This window comes from Phoenix dactylifera, chromosome 11 (genome assembly GCF_051530095.1).
Source record: "Phoenix dactylifera cultivar Ajwa chromosome 11, Ajwa_hap1_PhDact_Kaust_v1.1, whole genome shotgun sequence".
In the NCBI taxonomy this organism is placed as follows: Eukaryota; Viridiplantae; Streptophyta; class Magnoliopsida; order Arecales; family Arecaceae; genus Phoenix; species Phoenix dactylifera.
Window position 1 is genome coordinate 21,924,432 of NC_143200.1, and position 22,300 is coordinate 21,946,731.

Here is a 22,300-nt window from a genome sequence, read left to right on the forward strand (position 1 = left end):
AACGAGATAGTGCTTTTTCAAATCTCTCAAAATGGCATATAGTATCAAAACAATCACTGATATATTGTATAAAAATATATTAATGAATTATATATACATTATAATAAAATATTAATATGTTTATTAATATATTAATTATTAATATATTCTATAAAAATATATTTATTAGTCATATGAATTATTAACCCTATGAAGATATATTAATTTTAAAATAAAATTAATATTCTTATTTATACCTGTAATATATTATTTTTAATACTAATATTTATTTTGATTAGAAAATTAACACAACATAAGTAATATATTAAATAATTTTAATATAAAGTACAATAATATATTAATTTTATTATACAAATATAAAGTACAATAATATATTTCTACTATAATTAAAAAATTATCATTGAAAAATAATATGATATAATATGAGTAATAATATATTGTAATTTAATATATCATAAATACAAACATATATATATAATATTGATATTATGTTAGCAGTATATTAATATATCAATTTTTTGTTATTTAAGAGGTATTTTTATCCTCAAATTTCAGCCCAAGATTACTATCCTAGGGTGGTCTTGGATTTCCGACCTCAAGGACAGATATTCCATCACTGGATTGTATGGTGCTTTGAGAAGGAGGTCATTTAGATCACTGCCACATAGGATCATCGTGGTGCTACTAAATATAATGATTTTATTACTTCCATCCACATTATCCTTAATCTTGTGATAATTATTCTATACCAAACACCTCAAAAAATATGCATTTTATTTGCTTTTATATAGTCATTCAAAAAGCATATATTAGTAATTCTTGATTTTATCTCTTGTGTGTATATATATAATATTTGATAAGATCTGACATTTGATTTGCCTGATATTTATAATATAATTCTATATTAAGATTTTAGGAATCTTAATAATGATGCTATTTTGTTATGCTTCTCATAATTGCATGCTGTAATTATTAAGAATGTTATTTTGCGCTAATAATGTTCCTCGCAACTTGCATCTTTCTCGCAGCGCCACTTATTGCAGAGAGAATAATATTTATAATAGTAGCCAACAAGTTTGTTGACCATCATTTTAGTTTTTAGCTTCTCCCTCAGACATTATATATTATACATACATACATACATATATACATATATATATATATATATGAGAATTAAAGTATCATCTATCATTTACCTATATTATGGCTATTATATAACTATCAAATTTATTTTTTATCTTTGTCTTTTCACCAAATCAAAATATATTTTATGAAATTCAATCTCACAGATCAATCCCATAGTTACAAATAAAACAAAATTTGATTTACCTTATCCCATCACAATGGATCCCCATCAAAATTGTCACTGATCATTGTAATAGTTATAATAGTCAATATGCGCCAAGTCCATCAAAATTTGTATTACCTATGTTTAAAAGAATAGTTTATAACAGTATTTATTCGTCATTATAGTTGAAAAAAAATGAATAACAAAAAAAATCATTGTTGATCAAATGAGTTTACTAATTATTGACCAAATAAAAAAATATTTTTGAACCCATAGAAAAAATTAAGTTATTGCCATTATCTTATTTATCTGATGACTTCAACTATTTCGATAATGATTATTTTTTAGATATCAATTATTAATATATCTTAGCATTACCGATCCAAAATCATCATAATTTTGACTGCTTACAATGAAATAGAGTGAAAAGCAATGATTGAAGAAATCTAGCATCCCATTATTATGGGCTCGTACCAAAAAATCATTTTTAATCATTATAATGATCTAACGACCTCTTTTTTTTTCTCTGTAATGGGAGGCAATGGTATTTTAGCCCCAAAAAAATTAGCGGTGCAAAGTTGCATGATAGCTAATTAGCCATTGTTTTTGTCACGCTATTACAATGGAACAATAGCTAATTAATGACCATATTTATTATAAAAATATTGAGACACAAGACAACATATCCCCTCCTAAACCAGTATAAAGGCTGAAATTTTTTAAAGCATGCAGTGAATGTTATAAGAACCGTCGTCCTTGTTCTTGTGGATATCCTGATAAAGGGTCCGAAATCGTCGTGCCGGCGTGAAACCATGATACAATTATTTAAAAGCAAAAAAGTTTTACCACCGCCACAATGAACGATGAAATGGACAGGTGTCATCGAGAAGCCAGCTAACGCCAATATCGGAAGAAAAGAGGCGGGAATAGTTTGATATTATAATATTATAATATTTTTAAAGTTTTCGAAAATGATAAAATCTATATTTTGATATCGTGTAAATAAATTATTATGAATATAATTATAAATATGAGAATGGCAGCGGCGAGATTACTATTGTTTTACTTGTTCAGCTTTTTATGGCTGTGATCCGACGATAGACGGCCATCAATGATAGTCCACAAGCATGTATAATATCATATTCGGTATATATTGTTTGATGGCCGTCTGATGACAGCCATCGAGAATTGTATAGCAGTACTTTATGGCGTGCGGAAGTGTGAGTGTGTGACCCATGCACCGTGGTGGCCAATTTAATTAAGAGAGGGGAGGCTATTGTTTGGGATGGAATTTCTTGTCTGGGTTGAAACATAATTTTTGTTTATGCCTCTGCAAAGTACTCTAGGCGCCTGCCATGCATGCACGTAACCGCTTGAGCTCGGAGTTCATGTCACAACTAGGATTTTAGAGCTTGAACCTGGTGATGAGACTAAACATGTTCTCGTCTCAAATCTCTTTGCTTAATTTGGCTTGTGGGAAGATGCAATAAGTGTGAGGATGATGAGAGAGAGAGAGAGGATGGATTAAAGAAAAAAGCTAGCGGGAGATGGTTGCCACGAGATATCGCGTATGCCCACATGACACAGTGTGGGCTCCATGATGTTGATGAGGCTCGAAAGGAAGCTACTTCAAGTTGTCATAGCGAGAAGCTAGCTGCATCATTTGCCGTACTGCAGAAGGGAGGCACGAAGGGAGTAATTCAGGTGCTCAAGAACCTCGACTTGGGACGGTTTCATGTTTTTGGGGGTGAGAAATGTTCATGTGGAGATTATTGGTAGAAAGAAAGGAGGTAAAATTAGAGGAGTTGGCTTAATTTTAAGCATGACTGTTTAAAAGGACTGCATGCTAGATCTTCTCAGACCCCTGAGAATAGGAGATGCTGAGATGTTCAAATTCTACAGACTCTGATGCCCTTGCCACAATGGTGAAATGCTGTTTTATAAATGTCACTTTCTGGATAAAGAATTAGTTACATGAACTTGTGTCTTAATAAGTTTGCCGAGTTTTACATAGAGCTCCAGGCAGATCAAATGTTTTGGAAAATGTGGTTCAGTTCAAGTTCATCCTACCATCCATCTACCTTCATCATCTGACGTGAGATATCAGAATCTAGCATTATATATGACAATGGTATTAAGCAAGCAAAGTAATGCTGAGGGCATATCAAATATTTGGGAGTATAGGTGTGGCAAAACTAAAGCAATTTATTGTGATATTACTGAAGAGTGATGACAAATCAAGTTCAGAGCACAGTGATCGTTCATGAGGAGGAAGCGGGCAGCTGTAAGACACCTGATAAAAGGAAGGCTTCATGTCATAGCACAGAAGAAAGTTCTTGGTTTCTTGGTTTCTCTACCATCAATGGCCCAATAGGCATTTGCAACAGAAGTTTAAGGTATAATGGATATAGGAAAGTAAATAACCAAACATGCAGGTCTGATAAATCCACGTTGCACAAACTACTCACATCTGAATTGCATAGGAACTGCGTGTGACACAACTTTATGATTACAAACAACTAATATCTTTATTTTGACAGTGTGGTAAAGCATCCACCTTAAGCATATATTGAGAGGAAAGGGATCAACATCTTCTCAAACCACAGCTTAATATTACTCTCACCATCAATGTTCCTCGGTAGGAAGACCTAGAATGCTGGAATCTCCTGGATTGCCGAAATGACTTCATTGATAGTTTGGAATCGGCATCTTTCCTTGAGAAGCATTTTAGCAAAGTCAAGGGCACGGCGCTCACAATATGCTCGCTTGCTAGCATCAGCAATTGATTCAAAATCTTCAACATGAGCTACTCCCACTATTCTCCTGTAATCCAAGAAATTCAAGTGAATGTTAGAAACATTGAAATACCAAAGTGTGAGATGCATCAATTTTTCCAGTAGAAGAGTGCAGCACATATAGATGAAATCAGCTGAATTAAAAATGAAAGATAGTTGCAGGGGGGAGGGGGGCGGGGTATGTTCTCCTATTTTGCTTTTTTGTCTTTTCAACATCATTATGGTATAATAGTAAATTCTGCTAAGGACGAAGATGATGTAGACTTAATAACTGTTTACACTTTCCAGTGTATGATTACCACTATTCAATCATTATTAAAAATATTATGATCATTAGAGAATCCTTAATTATCTGGTTATTTGCAAGAGTATTCATTATAATAAACTAGAGTGTGGCACATGCAATTCACATGGCCTTGGAAACTTTGGGCACATGCCTGGGAAATGTGGAGCTGCAGAGCATCTAGAACTCCCCCCATCGAATTCTAATTATATAGTATAATAGATTACCAACCATTTAAACAAAAGGACATGGTGGTGAAACTAAGAAAGTAAACGCAGACCCATGCGTGATGTCTCAACCAATATGAAGTTATAAATCTTCCAAATGTTTAATCCAAAAGGGAATGCCTGAATGTCTCATCAAACAAGTGTGCATGCAAATAGAAGTGGTACCCGAAGAAATAAAAGCTTGAGCATGGATATGCTAATGTGTATAGTCCTATTAACATTGTCAATAGTATGTCTAGTTCCTATTATAAAACTTGTATTGAAAATCAACATATTAAAACTTTCATTTTTTTTTTACTTTGGCAAGCAGAGCAAGTGAAATTTTTGTCAAGATGTTGTTGAAGGGGTATCAGAATAAAGTCTAAAATTATTTGCATAATTGTTCTTTATGAAACATAATCATCAAGAATAATTTGCTTCCTTAAGCTTGAATTAGTAATTCAGTAATTCTAAAGTTGAATAAAATGAATAACATAACAAGATATACTTCTGCAGGATTACCTTATCATTTTAGCAGCACCAAATCCAAGAGCATCATGGAATAAATTGGCCATGTACCTCTTCTGGGCAAGGAGTTGAAGTTCAGGCTTGTTGTATATAGAAACAGGATATGCCTCACCATTCCCATCCTTGTGTTCATCCCAGAGCGAAATGAACTGCTTCTGAAAAAGATTCCAAGTTTCTTCAGTCGTCCTCAAAATCCACTGTTTGTATGCCTGCAAAATAAGCCAGATACAGCTCATCAGAAAATAAAAAAATAGTTCCAGTGTCAGTAGAAAGATTGACAAATTGGCCTGGGCATGAACTACAATGTAAAAACACCAGCAATGCATTATTACAATCTTAAGACAACATTGAGAAACAATAATCAAGCGATCATGAAGTACATGAAACAACTTTCATGTGGAATTTAAAGGAACGACATATGCAACAACTGGAAAGTTCGTCGATCAGCATTCAGCAATTGCAAACATTAGCTGAAAGAAGGAGAAACATCCAATCTCTAGTTGTCATATGTCAAGAGATGTCTACTCATGGGAAGTCCATGATATGTGTCACTTTCCCTTGACTGCACATAAGATTTTAGCGGATACAAGCTTAATTGAAAATTGGGAAATTTTGTCAAGTCATAGCTACTTTCATACTTCTTCAAGTAATAGCCTTAGATTTTGGTTGGTTAGCAATCCATTTTTGGATAGAAGAGCACTAGTCTCTGTTGGTGTCCTTAATAAGTCCTGGTAAAATACTAGGTTTGTCCTACAAGTCAGTCATTAAGAATGATTCTCTGGACTCGAGTGTATATAGTACTCCAAGGGAAATGATATTAATTGAAATCCATCAATCACTTCCCCAACCATTAAAAACGGGGTTTTTCCTTAGCATCTGCATTCTCTATTCCTATATTTCCTTCAATTTTGAACCTCTTATCTTTCTGCCTCCTTATCTCTCGTTTCCCTTATTCATCTTTTACTTTCTTCCTTGCTCTTTTCTTCACTTAAGCGGTATTTTTTACATGTTTGACAAACTTGACCTTGTCCATGTGTCTAAACCATGACTGCAAACAAAAGCAATCAAAAATTTAAGCTGAGAACAAGCTGCATTACGTACTGCAATTAAGCATTTCACAGATAACATCACTGTATTATAGACTGCAATTAGATCTTCAAATAGATTGCAATTAAGCTTATCATAGGCTGTATTATAGACTGCAATTAAGCATTTCACTGTTTATAGACTGGAACTAGATCTTCAATTAATCATTTCACTGATAACATCAAAGTATATCTAGCTGTATTATAGACTACAAACAAAAACTTCTTTTTTTTTTGCTTAAGACTACAGGTCAATTGTTCATTAGTAATAAAAACTATGATGCAACACCTATGATATCAAAGGAAAAGGCGATCAAAAATTATAAAAATTAATGCCTTTTAATGGATTTCTCAAAAATAAGTGGAATATGAAAAATAGAAATATGACAAAAGGTTGTAGTAAGAAGGTTCGTTTATATTTTTTTGTGTATGTAGTAAGAATTCACAAACAATGTGACATTCTCAAAAACTGTTCTGTATCAACTTGAGTTCAGAATACTAGTTTGGCCACTGGAAATTGATTAATTATGGAGATACATGGAGGACTTAAACATTTCATGCCTCGATTACTTACTACTAAATTGAAGAATTATGCCTACTGCACACAAATGAATACAAAGGAATAGTATCTGATGAGAGAGAGAGAGAGAAGGAAGGGGGGGGGGGGGGGGAGATAAACATACTTGACGGTCATTCCCTTTATCAGCATGTCCGTCTTGTGCAAAGAAGGCCAATATTAGGTTCCTAAAAAGGCTCCTAAGTCAAACCCCATTAGTCCATAAAAAGCAAACTCTGGATCAATGACCTGGGTAGAATCGCTAGTCACCATGATAGAACCAGTATGGAGATCTCCATGGATTAGGGCTTGCGCCCTCTCACAGAACCTACACAAAGGAAAATACGTCTCAAATGACTTTTCATATGCAGCATGATGCAAAAGAAATATACATAGTAGTGTTCAGAAAGAAAGCATCATTTGCAAGACAGGGATTACTTAGATTTCAACTCAGCCACTTCAATCTTTAAAGAATCATCATCTCAAACTGCCTCAGCATCACGATCAAGGTAAGGAGAAGTCCAGCGATTATGCTGAGCCACCTTATATGGGTCTGAAAAGACAACCCGCTCAGTGTGCCTACAAAGCTCCATATTTCCACAAAATTTCGCAACTGCAAAATGCATTTAGAAGCCATGTTAACAAAATGATTATATGCATGCTACACTTAATCTTGTTAAGACTTTTGATACAGAGGAAACTACTAAATTTTATAAATGGACAGAAAATGTCAAGCAATGCTTCTTGAGAAAAAAAACCTCTTATTTGTAAGAAATAGCATTCAACATGAACTGCAGAGACATCCATTTAGTCTAGGTCCGCCGTACCGGTACCGGTCGGCGTACCGGTGGCGGTCCGTACCGGTACGTACCGGTTCCATACCGGTCCGTACCAGTTCCGTACCGGTCTGTACCGGTTCTCCAACAATAAGCTACCGGTACCGGATTTCACGTTGATCCGGTACCAGTCCCAGGCCGGACCGATACATACCGGCCCGTACCGGACCGGTACGGCAGATCATGTATTTAGTGTTTACATATATGTAAGAATCTTACAAAGTAGTTGGGCTAGCACATGTTCAAAAGTAAAGACTTCTCTGGTATACGAGAATTCACACTACCAAACAGGAAGAAAAACAAAATCGCAAAAAATCTGAATAAAATATGGAAGCATAACAAAGTAATGCACAACTAAAAAATTAAAGATAGAAGTGGAAAATATGAAGCAGTGTTTCTTGATAAAGACTCTCCAATTTCCAAGATGTACTACTCAACATGAAGTGGAAATACACATTGCACTTCAGACCAGTATACACATATGCATAAGCTCTTAGAATATTAAGGGGCAAAAAACTTTATAAAATGTTCCTTGGGAGAAATTCTGTAATTAACAAGATTAGATACTAGCAACAGGATGAGCAAGAACTGAAAGTTCAAGTAAAATCTAGAAGGCTAGCAAGTAAAGAAAGTTTAACTTGACGCATGTTAAAATGTTTTTAACCAAATTTTATGAATAAACCATTTTTTTATAAAAGAGAAAATTAAATATGATAAGTTAACACTGTAATTGATGTCGAAGTGTGGCGATCCCTCGGTGCTGTGGAATTCACAGTTTGTAACAAACTTAGCAAATTACCTTATTCCAAGCACAAGTGCCAAGGTCTGTTCAGCACAAGCCACTTTTGAACTATTTGCACACCCTTTGTTCTACGCCTCAAGACAAGTTTCAAGACTTCAGCTTCAATGCTACAGCCACACATCCAAGCACCAAGAAGAACACAAGAGACTAAGAGAGACACATAAGTGGAAAGGTTATTCCTTCAATTGGATTACTTCCAAACTCTGTTTGCTCACAAACAAGGGTAACACTCTTATTTTACGCCCTTAAATCCAGAAAAAACCACTGGACAGGAACCATGCAGAAATAAGGTTCAGCACCTATATAATGCCTAGATATTTCGCAGGAATTAGAAACTCTAACCTCCCAAAGAACTTCCACCATCTCACAAATACTGTGGTTTTCTGGAACCTTCCAGACTACCTCAGAGACCTCCACAAAGTGTAGGACTCCATTACTTTGGTAAATAATAAACAATCAGCTGGATCAATTGCTCCAAAATTACAATCATTCTTTAAAGCCTTTGCTAAACATCATTTTAAAGATGATAATTTTCCTATAGAAAAGATAATTTGCTTAGTTAGTGGCGATGAGATCAGAGTTTGATCCGAAGTGTCATGGAGGGTCATCATATATCCAAGTGCGCAACACATCAAGAAATTGAAGACTTCTACTTTTGGGGTAACATTAGGAATCCTGTACAACTGCAGAATAAACACAAAGTTATGCATCTTCTCATCTTTATCATTGTTGTAAACCAAAAAAAAATGCACACGCATGAGTTTGTATCTCACCCAAAGGAAGCAGTGAGATTGCAGTAGAAGAATGCAAAAGAAAATTGAGAATTTAAGCCTTAACTGTTTCACAAAAATTTAGGAAACTAGCAAATTTCAGAAAGTATCAAATAAAAAGAATTAATAACTAATATAAAAACTAGGAGGATATCTACAAGATTATAGCTATCATCATCAGTTTTACAGTTGTGACTTTCAAAATATAATATTTTTAAAGTTAAGATCAAGAAAGGAAAAAAAAAGTAAACTAAATGATGAGAGAATTCATGCATTTTAATCAGCATTGTCAAAAAGCTTTATATATAAGCCACACCTGCACGTTTATGCTCTGATGTAGAATGATAAAGAAGGGATGTGAAGAAAAGTGTCTTTGCCATGTAGTCTGACATATGTTGCGCAAGCAAGGGATATTCAATTCCAGCAATCAATCCTTTCCGCAAAATTATGTGTGGCGGCTTCAAGTAGCGCATGGCAATCAAAGACATAGGCCGGTCAAAATGGTAAACTTCTGGTACATGATTTGGACACACTCGGCCATGCTCTTGTAATGCTAATGTCTCAAAATACGCGCGCTCCTTTGTCATCGGCCACGATTCACCTATGCAGCGAATGTATGGAAGAGCCTGGTTTGTCATGAAGAAAGGATGGGATAATCTTCAAGCAGCATCAGAGAAAAGGAAGGCAAAAGCCAACTCTTGTATTATACGATGAACAGCAAATATTGCCCATGCAGTAATCGACAAGAACGACAATTGTTCCATATATGAAGTAGTTCTTAACTTTTTTTTGACTGAAGAATGGTATAAATATCTGATACCAAGTAAGTGAAAGGCTTTTCACATGCCAAATGTCAAGGCATGCCTTCAAGCATGTTATAACACTCTAGCCAAACCAAATCTCATTTAAAAATCAAGAGTTTTAGAAGCTTAACCTACTTACTCACCTGTGCATCTCCTATAGCTTGCATATAGATGGAAAAAAGATTATGCGTAAGATTTTAGATTTTTTTTTTCTTTTGTCTTATAATACATGGAAACCTCAAATCCCAAAGGGAAAATATATTGGGGGTCTTCCAAGATTGGTTGAGATTAGGTAGTAGATATAACGGCCTCTGATTTTTCACATAGATGGCATATCAAACTAATGTGGCTAAGTATTAAAAAAAGGTCCTCTTCAAGTAAAGGGCTTAGAAATAATAATTGGTTGCACAATCAAAACTGGCCCTTCCATGCTTGCTACTAATCCTAAAGGCACGTGTTTTTGAGGGAAATGCTCAGGGCATGTTAATTATGAAAGTTTAATAGATTGTAGGACAATTACACATGTATAGGAACACCCCTAAAATATGGGACTTTGGAGCCAATTAGCCACACATTCACACATAAAGACGCGTGCACGCACGGGTCCCTGGAAATGCACACACATGCTATTGTTCATATATTATTTACTATTTGTCACCTCCTTCTACAATCTCACAATATTTACTGACCAAACATTTTTTTTTATGAATATATCTTCCTCAGTTCCGCCTCCAAGTCAAGCCAATTCATCCATATCTCTATATAAAATCTAACCTAACCATATGCCAAGACTCATAGCAAAATCTATTCCGCTTAGCTTAACCCATATGTTTGTAGAATGGCACGCTACGCGGAATAAATCGACCGTGCGGCCCAAGAGCAAGAACAAATACCATCCAAAAAACAAAAAAGAGATACCGGAAGAAAACTAATTAGAAGAGAAAAAATATTTAATTTAAAAAAAATAAGCCACACAAAAAGGCTTTCTCTCACTCCTCACCAAGAAAGACAACTTTCACTCTCTCTCCTTTTCTATCTTTTCTCGCGCCACACTAAAGGAGACACCAAAAGTCCCTTTAAATAGAGTATCATATGGGTAGGATGTTTGATTTCTACTCAAATTCAAAAATCAACATCCACTAAAAGATAAGATTTGATCACTACTAAAGGATAAGAATAACTATTATAGAAGAAATAACTAAGTAGAATAAAAGTAGGAATAGAATCCTAAAGTCATTAAAACTAATGACCAACTAAACAGAAATTCTTATAGAATTAGAACTTGGCAATGAATCTTAACACTCCTCATTGTGAAATCCATGCCAACAACATTGAACTTGTCAATGCCGTAAAATGCCAGAGCAGTCATTGCTAATATTGCTACAGCAACAACAATATGTAATAACTTGTCGAGCCAATAATTGAATAGTAGAATTCCTTTATTAGCTCGAATAGTAACTCCTTTGATAGCTCGTTCTTTTTTATGCATATATTGAAATTGACGATGTCCTCTAACACTTCTCTTTAGCATTGATTCTATAGTCACGATGTCAAGATTCCATAGAAAGTGATCATGTTACCAGTTGCAATCAATGTGAGCATCGACCATCACCTCCACTTGAGCAGCTTGAAGTATCTGCATATAGCTTGCTCCTACACGCCAAATCAAATCTTCATACATATAGTCTTCTAACAACTTAAACTTTGGAGCAAGCTCCGCCGAACCGGGACCGAAACCCGCACCGGTCGGTGGCCGGTACAGGTCAGTACCGGTTCGGCACCGTACCGTGAGTCGGTATAGGTAGGGCGTGCCGGTTTCGTACTCGGTACGGGTCAGTACCGGTTCGACACCGTACCGTGAGTCGGTATAGGTAGGGCGTGCCGGTTTCGTACTGGAACACCCAAATTTTTTTGGAGTTTTCAATAATATTTAATTAGTAATCATTTTTTAAAAAAAATTAATAATTTTAAGCCTAATTTGATTTTTTTTAATATTTTTTGATGTTTCTATGATCTTGGTTTAACCTAAATGATGCATTCTATTATTTTAAAATGATACAAATAATAAAATGATTAGTGAGACGTTGCATGCTACAAGGAACAACATAAAATATTCTCAAATCAAGTAATAATGTAAAAATTATAAAATAATACAATCAATTACATACATTTAAAATATAATAAACATACCGGTATCTAAAATCGGGTCAGGTGGTGATATCTCTCGTAGATATCCAGATCATCAGCATAGTCAGAAGGCAAATCAGCCCACCCCTCTAACCAAGTCGTGTTGCAGTCTTGTATGTTCATCCCCTAAGGAATATGTGTCGGATTATAAAGACTCTCGGATCTCTCGCTGAAGTTCTGACTCTAATCAAAAATTTTGGCACGATCTTTTCTTATTTTGCAATTTTCGAACTATTTTTTCAAGCCTCCAAAAAAATGAAGGAATGAGCTAGAAGAGAGGAAGCACGCCTCATTTAGGCTTGAATCTTTCTTCTGAACTGCTAAATCGGTATGATTTTTGAGTTGTTGGAAAGGAGAAGCGGCGGAAACCGGTGGAGAGCTTTCAATTATTATTGGGAAGGCCCACCAAAACCGAAAAAAGAAAGGGAACTGGCCCAATTTCACACCGAATCGGCTCGGTACTACCCGAACGGGACGGTTCGGCTCGTTTCGGCAAACCATGCTTTGAAGTAGCTTCAAAATTAATTGATATACCAAAAACCTTGTCAAATACCAAGGCATAACATGAATCATCTCCACTAAGCATGCTTCTTCCTACTTGATCTCTGAAAATACTTCAAAATTAGTCAGATTTTCAACCTCATGGCTGACTAAATCTTCATAAGAAATATTCATATCTTGGATAGCTTCAACACAAGACTCTTCTGCACTATTTGATTCCTCGGTATGAATCTTTACAGACGGATCACTGGAGCATCCTTTGACTCTTCATGAGCAACTTTAGAATCAATTGATTCTTTAATTATGATCTTTTTTAAACTTGATATAATATCCATCCGATTAAGCTCTTTCTGCTCCAAATTTTCTTCCAAACTTGATTGATCCTCGGGCTGATCAATTTTGCTATGCTCCAAGTCTTCAAAACTTGAACCAGTATCTAACTGATCAAGCTTCCCCTAATTTAAATTTTGAAGTCGTTATAACTCATATGAGCCAATATAGCATGCTATAAATCAACGGTATCATGCTTAAGAGTCTGGTCAATATAAGCATTACCGACAAACATGACATAAAGCTTGTTTACTTTCCTGCCTTTAGTAATAAGCTTTTCAGAAGCTTTAGCATTAACATAAATCTCCATCTCCATAGTGTCAGGTCCAAATAAAATAGAACATCTTATGTCAGTGATTTGTGAAACAAAAATCAAATTTTTCTTCACACTAGGCACAAAATAAATATTATTTATGAAAATAGAAGAACCGGTAGATGATATGACAGATAAATCACTAATATTTTTGATAGAATAAAGTGAATAATCAGTAGTAGCAATAGCAACAGAACCAGTATAATCACATAGAGAATGAAATATCTCTCTATGACCAGTCAAATGATTAGAACACCCAGAATCAATAATCCAATTATGAGCAAAATCAATATATGACATATGACAGGAAGTAGAAATAAATGCATGTTGGCTATCAAGACAATTGGAATCAACAATACTAGTAGTGAGAGCCCAACTACCAGTTTTCTTCTCTCCCCTATGCTTTGAAGTAGAGGATGCAACATTAGATTGTTTAAGCTTTACTCTGCAATCTTGAATTTTTTTGCCAAATTTTTCACACCTATGACAATTCTCCTTGAATTTATAATTTTTCTTCTGATTAAGATTTTTATCCTTCTCAAATTTTCCAGCTGGCCTTTTTTCTGAATTTTTAAATTTGTTATTCTACTTCTTATTTTTATTTTTACTCCCAAAAAATAAGACCTCTTCTTTTTGAGGGGATATAGTCAAATCACGCATCCGAGTATTAATTGCTTCTTGATCAACAAGTATATTTTTTAACTCTATTAATGTAGATTGTTGAGCCCATCTAGAAAAAGCAAGCATATAAGCACTATACTCCTTATTCAAACCACAAACTAACCATTTATTTTCATTATAACAAAAGTTTGAATCAAGCATACCAAACTCATCAAACAATTTCTTTTTTTAAGAAAATATTGGGAGATTGTAAAGTTACACTGCTTGAGAACACCAATCTCATTCTCTAAAAATTGAAGTCGAGCCTCATTAGACTTCGAGTGGAAAGCAGCAAGAATATTCCATACTATTTTTAGCTCCTCTATATCTTAAATATGCTGATGATTTTCTTAATCTATATTAGTCTTGAGAATATACATAGCGTTTTCAGCTTTGATCTCCCACTTTTTTCTTGCTTCTGCATTGTCATGAGTTTCTGGTGGCTTCATCGTATCTGCTTCGTTCACAATCTCCTATAAATCTTGCCCGATCAAATAATATTTGATGCAGGCCTTCCAATATGCATAACTGGTGGTGTTATAATTTTTTGATCCCAATACTAGAGATGGTAGTAGCTTCAGCCACGATGATTCATCTCTTGAATCACCAAACAAGAGTCCACACGCTTGCACTACCGCACAGCGAATTACTGGAAGCTCTTTAACCATGCCGAACTACGAATATATGAATAACTGATCTCCAAGCCTATGGCTTTGATTCCATATAGAACGGTATGCTATGCGAAGTAGATCAACCATGCTGGCCCAAGATATAGAACAAATACCAAATAAAAAACAGAAAAGAGATATTGGAAGAAGGCCATGTTTGGGGGAGCTGTTGGCAGTAGAGCTTTTGAAAGTAGAACTGTTGGAAGTAGAGCTTTCTGAAGTAGAGCTTTTATAAAAAGTTGTTTGCTGTTTGGTAACTACATTTATGAAGTGTTGTGACACTTTAACATGTATTTGGTAAACAAACTGAGAAAGTATTTTTGTATGATAAAATTACCATAATGGATATTACATAGTATTATACAACAAAGCATAATAAAATATAATATATATTAATACATAAATATATAATATAGTATAATATTATTGTAATGTAATATAATATTATTATAATATAGTAATATAGCATTGTATACTATAGTATAATAATTTAATATAATATTAAATTATTTCATATAACATATCAATGTGTTACGATATAATATAATATTATATTATATTTATAGTATAATACAATAATAGGATACAAAAATACCTTTTCTTGCAGGAAGGAAGTCTGATCCACGGCTAGGATTCTTTGTTAGGGCTCCATCATATTTTTAGGTTTATAAAGGGACAAAGTATGTAATTGTTATATTTTATTAAGGATATTTTGGTCAAAAAAATAGTTTTCTGACAAAGCTCAAAACAGCTTTTTCGGAAAGCTCCAAAATGGTGTTTTTTCCAAAAGCTATTTTTAGCTTTCTGAAAAAACTAAAACAGCTTTTCGAAATTTTGACCAAACATTTTTTTTCATCCAAAAGTGCTTTTGAAGAGCCAGAAAGTGCTTTTTGGCCCTCCAAAAGCTCCCCTAAACAGAGCCGAAAATTAATTAGGAGAGATAAAAAATATTTAATTAAAGAAATTAAACCACACAAAAAAGCTCTCTCTCACCCCTCACCAAGAACAAGGACTTTCACTCTCTTCTTCTCTCTTTTCTCATGCCACGGATCTCTTTAAATAGAGTATCATATAGGTAAGATGTTTAATTCTTACTCAAATTCAAAAACTGATAAGACTTAATCACTACTAAAGGATAAGAATAATTGAATAACTAAGTAGAAAAAACTAGAAATAGAATCCTGAAGTCACGACCAACTAAACAGGAATATTAGGACTTAGCAATGAATCTCAACAATGTTCAGCCTACAGCACAGCACCCATCGTATTCCGACATCCTACGGTGAAGCTAGGCGTTTGCACTTCAAACACCATCGCGCATCTCCTTCCAATTGATTAGGAGAAACTCGTACACCTAAAAACGTCGTTCAATGCATGCATCACAAATCCATGAACCATTTCTACTGAAATCTGAAATCCACCGATAGATTGGACAAAACCCCAGAAAAAAGCTTCCCCAATCCAATCATAAGCGATGCCAGAACCATGAAGAAGATCGCGAACAAATCACGAAGCAAGCATCTTATCGACTAATAGCCAAGAACCAGCGCAATAAGACCATAAGCAAGCCAAGAAAGCACCGAAGAAGAGTACTTGCTTGATGACCAAGGATCCAGCAGTGCCGACGACGACGTAGACGAAGTTGAGGTTCCCGTCGCCAACTTCTTTGATGGCGAGGCCGTCCACCTGGTTCCCCAGCTGGGCGCGGAGGGTGGGCGTCGCCTTGATGTAATCCACGACGGATTTCTCGTCCAGAGGCCTGAATCCATCTGTCGCCACCACCATTGCTCTCGGTTTCTCAAATCTAAACAGGACAGAAAGCTGAGAATAAGAAGAAGAAATGATCTGGTGTCTTGAAGAGGGATAGCCGACAACCGATTCAATGAACCTAACCGGCTTTTTTATTTCTGTAACAAAAAATCCTTGTTGACTAAATCTCAAACATCTGGTCCAGAAACTTTCTAAAACTGTAATTCCCAGTTCCTGAGCCCCTCTTATTTAGAAAAAAAAAAGATGCCGAAAATGCCCCCGCCCCTCCAGATCTCGCATCCCCCCGAAGAAGAAGATGAAGAAGAAAACGGCCAGCATCGGCCGCCGCCGACCACGGCCCGCCCCCTCCCGAGCCCCCTCTCGCGGCCGCCTCCGGCCCCGGCCAGCCCCTTCCCGCGGCCGCGCCGCCGGGAATGCCTCCGCCCCCGCCCCCACGGTGGGGTGGTGCCGAAGAAGAGGAAGAAGGGCGCCCTCCCGCGTCCTGCGGCCGTCGCCGGCCGCGGCCCACCCTCCTCCAGCGTCCACCATGGCCCGGCCCCTTTCCGGCGCCGCCGGCCTCGCGGGAGGAGAGGAATTCTCCGCTGGCCAGCCGCGGCAGCCCCAGGCGGCGGCCCGGCCCCCTTCCGGCGCCGCCGGCTCGCGGGAGGAGGAGAAAGAAGAAAGAAGAAGGGAAGAAGAGAAGAAAAAAAAAAGAAAAAGAAAAGAAGAAAAGGAATGAAAAAGAAAAAAAAAGAGAAAAATAAAGAAAAATAAATAAATAAATGCATACATAAATATTTATATTTATATGAATCAACTAATAAATAAATAAATAAATAATATAATATAATAAAAAATATATTGTATTGAAATAAAATAATAAATAAATAAATAAAGCCGCCGTGGCCTGGCCTTCTTCTGGCGCCACCAGGCTTAAGGGAGGAGAAAATAGAAGAAGAGCAAAAAAAAAAAAATAGAAAAAAATAAAAATAAATATATATATATATATATATATGAATGAACGAATAAATAAATAAAATAATAAATAAATATATATTAAGTGTGTTTTAAGCTTATTTAACTGTGTGCCGAGATGATTTAATTGTGTGCCAGACTAGATTAAGTATATTCCAAGTTTATTTAAATGTGTGACGAGATGATTTAACTGTGTGCTAGACTATATGAAGTGTTCAAACATTGATTAATTGTGTGCCAAGCTTACTTAAATGTGTGTCATGCATTTGATGCCAAGCTTACTAAACTATTTTTCTTTTATTTTTTATTTTTTATTTTTTTTCTTTTTTTCTCTCCTTTTCTTCTTTTTTTTTTTTTCTTTTCTTCTATTTCCTCCTCCCGTAAGGCCGGTGGCGCCAGGAGGAGGCCGAGTTATGGCAGTCGCGGCTGCAGCGGCTTTTATTTATTTATTTATTCTTTCATTTATTTATCATTTTATTTCAATACAATATATTTTTATTATTTTATTTATTTTTTTATTTTTTTTATTTTTTCTTTTATTCTTTTTTTTCTTTTTTTTTCTTCTCTTTTTTCCTTCTTCTTCTTTCTTCTCCTCCCACGATGTCGCTAGCACCGGAAGGGGGCCGAGCCATGGTGGCCTCATGAGGGGGCTTGGGAGGGGGCCGGGCCGCCGGCAGCGGCAGCCGCGACTGGCTAGCGGCCGCGAATAGCCAGTAAAGAATTCTTCTCCTCCCGCAAGGCCGACGGCGCCAAAAAGGGGTCGGGCCGCGGTGGACGCGAGAGGAAGGTGGGCTATGGCCGCGCCCTTTTTCCTCTTCTTCGGCGCCTCCCCACCGTTTTTGGGGGGGGGGGGGGGGTGGGTGGGCTGAGGGAGGGGACCCAGCCACGCCCCCTCCCCCCTCTTCTTCAGTGGGATGCGAGATCAGTAGGAGCATTTTTATCTCAAAATAAAATATTAAATTATGGCTGAACTGGTCGTTAAACAATCGGTAGGAATTAAAAGTAAGAAACCGGTCAAAAAAAAAAGTACCAGCCAGTGATTTTCCCTTATTTCGAAAAATTACTTCCCCATCCTTCAAATAACTCCTCTGTAACAAAAAAAAATCTGTAATTTCCCCTTTTCGAAAAATTACTTCCCCATCCTTCAAATAACTCCTCTGTAACAAATAAAAATCTGTAATTTCCCCTTTTTATTTCCCCTCCCATTCCCTGGGGTTTATAGCAGAGGAATAAAGAGGCCGCTGCCGCTCCTGAAGAATCGGATGTGGGCTTGGGCGGGCAGGAAAGCTAACCGGGAAACGGGAAACCGGAAGCGTGTGGGAGAATCGGCAATCACCCGCTTTAACCCCTGCACCAAGCGGGCCCACAGTGCACGTGGAGAGGCTAGCTTACGCAGATGACGTCCCGCTTGACCCGGAGGCGGATAGGCTTGATGTGTATCCTCCTTATCCGTACTGCTATTTTTTGATGTGTTTTCCATGTGAGTTGTTTGAAAAGCAGAACATAAATAATCTGATCATCGGTGATATAAAATTATCATATTTCTTGGATATGCTATATTTCAGTAATTAATTTTTTTAAAAAATATTTATGATAATCTATTTGATATTCAATAGAAATTCAAAAATACTAACCATAAAATACCGATATATTCTATAAAAATATATTTATGAATTATATATACATTATAATAAAATATTAATATGTTTATTAATATATTAATTATTAATATGTTCTATAAAACATATTTATTAGTCATATGAATTATTAACCCTATGAAGATATATTAATTTTAAAATAAAATTAATATTCTTATTTATACCTATAATATATTATTTTTAATACTAATATTTATTTTGATTAGAAAAATACCACAATAGAGGTAATATATTAAATAATTCCATTAGATAAATATAAAGTACAGTAATATATTTCTACTATAATTAAAAATTATCATTGAAAAATAATATGATATAATATGATTAATAATATATTTTAATATAATATATCCTAAATACAATCATATATATAATATTGATATATTATGTTAGCAGTATATTAATATATCAATTTTTTTGTTGTTTAAGAGATATTTCTATCCTCAAATTTCAGCCCAAGATCACTATCCAAGGGTGATCTTGGATTTTCGACCTCAATGATAGATATTCATCACTTGATTGTATGGTGCTGTGATGACGAGGTAATTTAGATCACTACCACATAGGATCATCATGGTGTTACTAAATATGGTGATTTTATTACCTCCATCCACATTATCTTTAATTTTGTGATAATTATCCTATACCAAACACCTCAAAAAATATGCATTTTATTTGCTTTTATACGGTCATTCAAAAAGCATACATTAGTAATTCTTGATTTTATCTCTTGTGTGTATATATATAATATTTGATAAGATTTGGCATTTGATTTGTCTGATATTTACAATATAATGCTATATTAAGATTTTAGGAATCTTAATTAGGATGCTATTTTGTTATGATTCTCATAATTGCATGCTATAATTATTAAGAATATTATTTTGTGCTAATAATGTTCCTTGCAACTTGTATCTTTCTCACAACGCCACTTATTGCACAGAGAATAATATTTATAATAGTAGCCAACTAGTTTATTAACCATCATTTTAGTTTTTAGCTTCTCCCTCGGACATTATATATTATACATACATACATACATACATATATCCACACACACACACACACACACACATATATATATATATATATATATATATATATATATATATATATATATATATATATATGTGTGTGTGTGAGAATTAAAGTATCATCTATCATTACCTATATTATGGCTATTATATAACTATCAAGTTTATTTTTTATCTTTGTCTTTCCACCAAATCAAAATATATTTTATGAAATTTAATCTTACAGATCAATCCCATGGTTACTAAGAAAACAAAATTTGATTTACCTTTATCCCATTACAATGGATCCCCATCAAAATTGTCATTGATCATTGTAATAGTTATAATAGTCAATACGCGCCAAGTCCATCAAAATTTGTATTACCTATGTTTAAAAGAATAGTTTATAACAGTATTTATTCGTCATTATAGTTGAAAAAAATGAATAATAAAAAAAATCATTGTTGATCAAATGAGTTTACTAATTATTGATCAAATAAAAAATTATTTTTGAACCTATAGAAAAAATTAAGTTATTGCCATGATCTTATTTATCTGATGATTTCAATTATTTCTATAATGATTATTTTTTAGATATCAATTATTAATATATCTTAGCATTTACCGATCCAAAATCATCATAATTTTGACTGCTTTCAATGAAATAGAGTGAAAAACAATGATTGAAGAAATCTACCATCCCATTATTATGGGCTCGTGCCAAAAAGTCATTTTTAATCATTATAATGATCTAACGACCTCTTTTTTTTTTTGTCTTTGTAATGGGAGGCAATGGTATTTTTGTCCCTAAAAAATTAGCGGTTAAAAGTTGCATAATAGTTAATTAGCCATTGCTTTTGTCACGCTATTACAATGGAACAATAGCTAATTAATGACCATATTTATTATAAAAATATTGATACACAGGACAACATATCCCCTCCTAAACCAGTATAAAGGCTGAAATTTTTTAAAGCATGCAGTGAATGTTATAAGAACCATTGTCCTTGTTCTTGTGGATATCCTGATGGAGGGTCCGAAATCGTCGTGCCGGCCTGCAACCATGATACAATTATTTAAAAGCAAAAAAGTCTTTACCACCGCCGCAATGAACGATGAAATGGACAGGTGTCATCGAGGAGCCAGCTAACGCCAATATCGGAAGAAAAGAGGTGGGAATAGTTTGATATTATAATATTTTTTTATAAAAATAATAATTAAATAACTAATCAAGCCAGAAGAAAGTAAAAAGTACAATAAGAGCGGAAGCCCTACAGTGGGCGTCTATAAGAACTCTCCAAAATATCGTGCAACATAGGAGGCGACCCAGTTTACTATCCTGTTCGTCTTCCGGAAGATATGTGCTATCTGGTACATATCCAACTCCACTACCAGCCTGCGTGTCTCACGAATGAGTGGATAACCATCTTCATACCTGATACATATTTTTAAAGTTTTCAAAAATGATAAAATCTATATTTTGATATCGTGTAAGTAAATTATTATGAATATAATTATAAATATGAGGATGGCAGCTGCGAGATTAATGAGAAAACAGATTCTTTTACTTGTGCATCTTTTGATGGCTGTGATCCGAAGATGGATGGCCATCAAATATGATAGACCACAAGCATATATAATATCATATTCGGTATATATTGTTTTTTTTTTTTGCTGAAAACGGGTTCTCATACAGTACGTGAGGTATATATTGTTTGATGGCTGTCTGATGACAGCCATCGGGAATTGTATAGCCATACTTCATGGCGTATGGAAGTGTGACCCATACACCGTCGAGGAACCTGATTGTATTGTGGAATCAGGAGAAATAACCATCACCGATGACTATGAGGAGCCACAAGGTTTCAACCATATTCGCTCTAATCACTTAGGATACCATCGCCCGCACCATTGATTGCTTTCATAATATACCTAACAATTTGATCACATATTGCCACTCCCACCTATATGAATGCTCCGATTGGAGTCTAGAACGAGATGCCTTTGGACTTATGATCAAAGCCCCTAGACTTGTCCTCCAATGCCGATAAAATTAAGCTTATAAGGTTGTTGCTGAGAATTACATATGAGATTTAGTTCCATATTAAATAATAAGTGGACAGAAAATGAATTGATATAGATGTTTGAGCCCAAGTAGTTTCAGTTTTTAAATTGAATTGAATTCTAACTTATATATCAAGATTTTTTTCTAGTTGGACTAAAACTTTCTGCTTCAAAGTCCAGTTAGGTTGGAGTTGTATATCAAAATCTTCTTTTGGTTGGATCCACACCAT

At 35.0% G+C, this 22,300-nt stretch overlaps 1 protein-coding gene across 1 annotated transcript; it reads right to left on the bottom strand.

The window, feature by feature from the left end:
* Positions 1-3,473: 3,473 nt before the first annotated feature.
* On the bottom strand, positions 3,474-16,498 carry LOC103714112 (methylthioribose kinase). Its single transcript, XM_039122495.3, is given in 7 exon segments — positions 3,474-4,111; positions 5,095-5,309; positions 6,869-6,930; positions 6,933-7,069; positions 7,180-7,354; positions 9,466-9,775; positions 16,205-16,498. Coding segments are annotated over 7 exon segments (1,266 nt in total). The 5' UTR covers positions 16,397-16,498; the 3' UTR covers positions 3,474-3,936.
* Between the last annotated feature and the right edge of the window lie 5,802 nt (positions 16,499-22,300).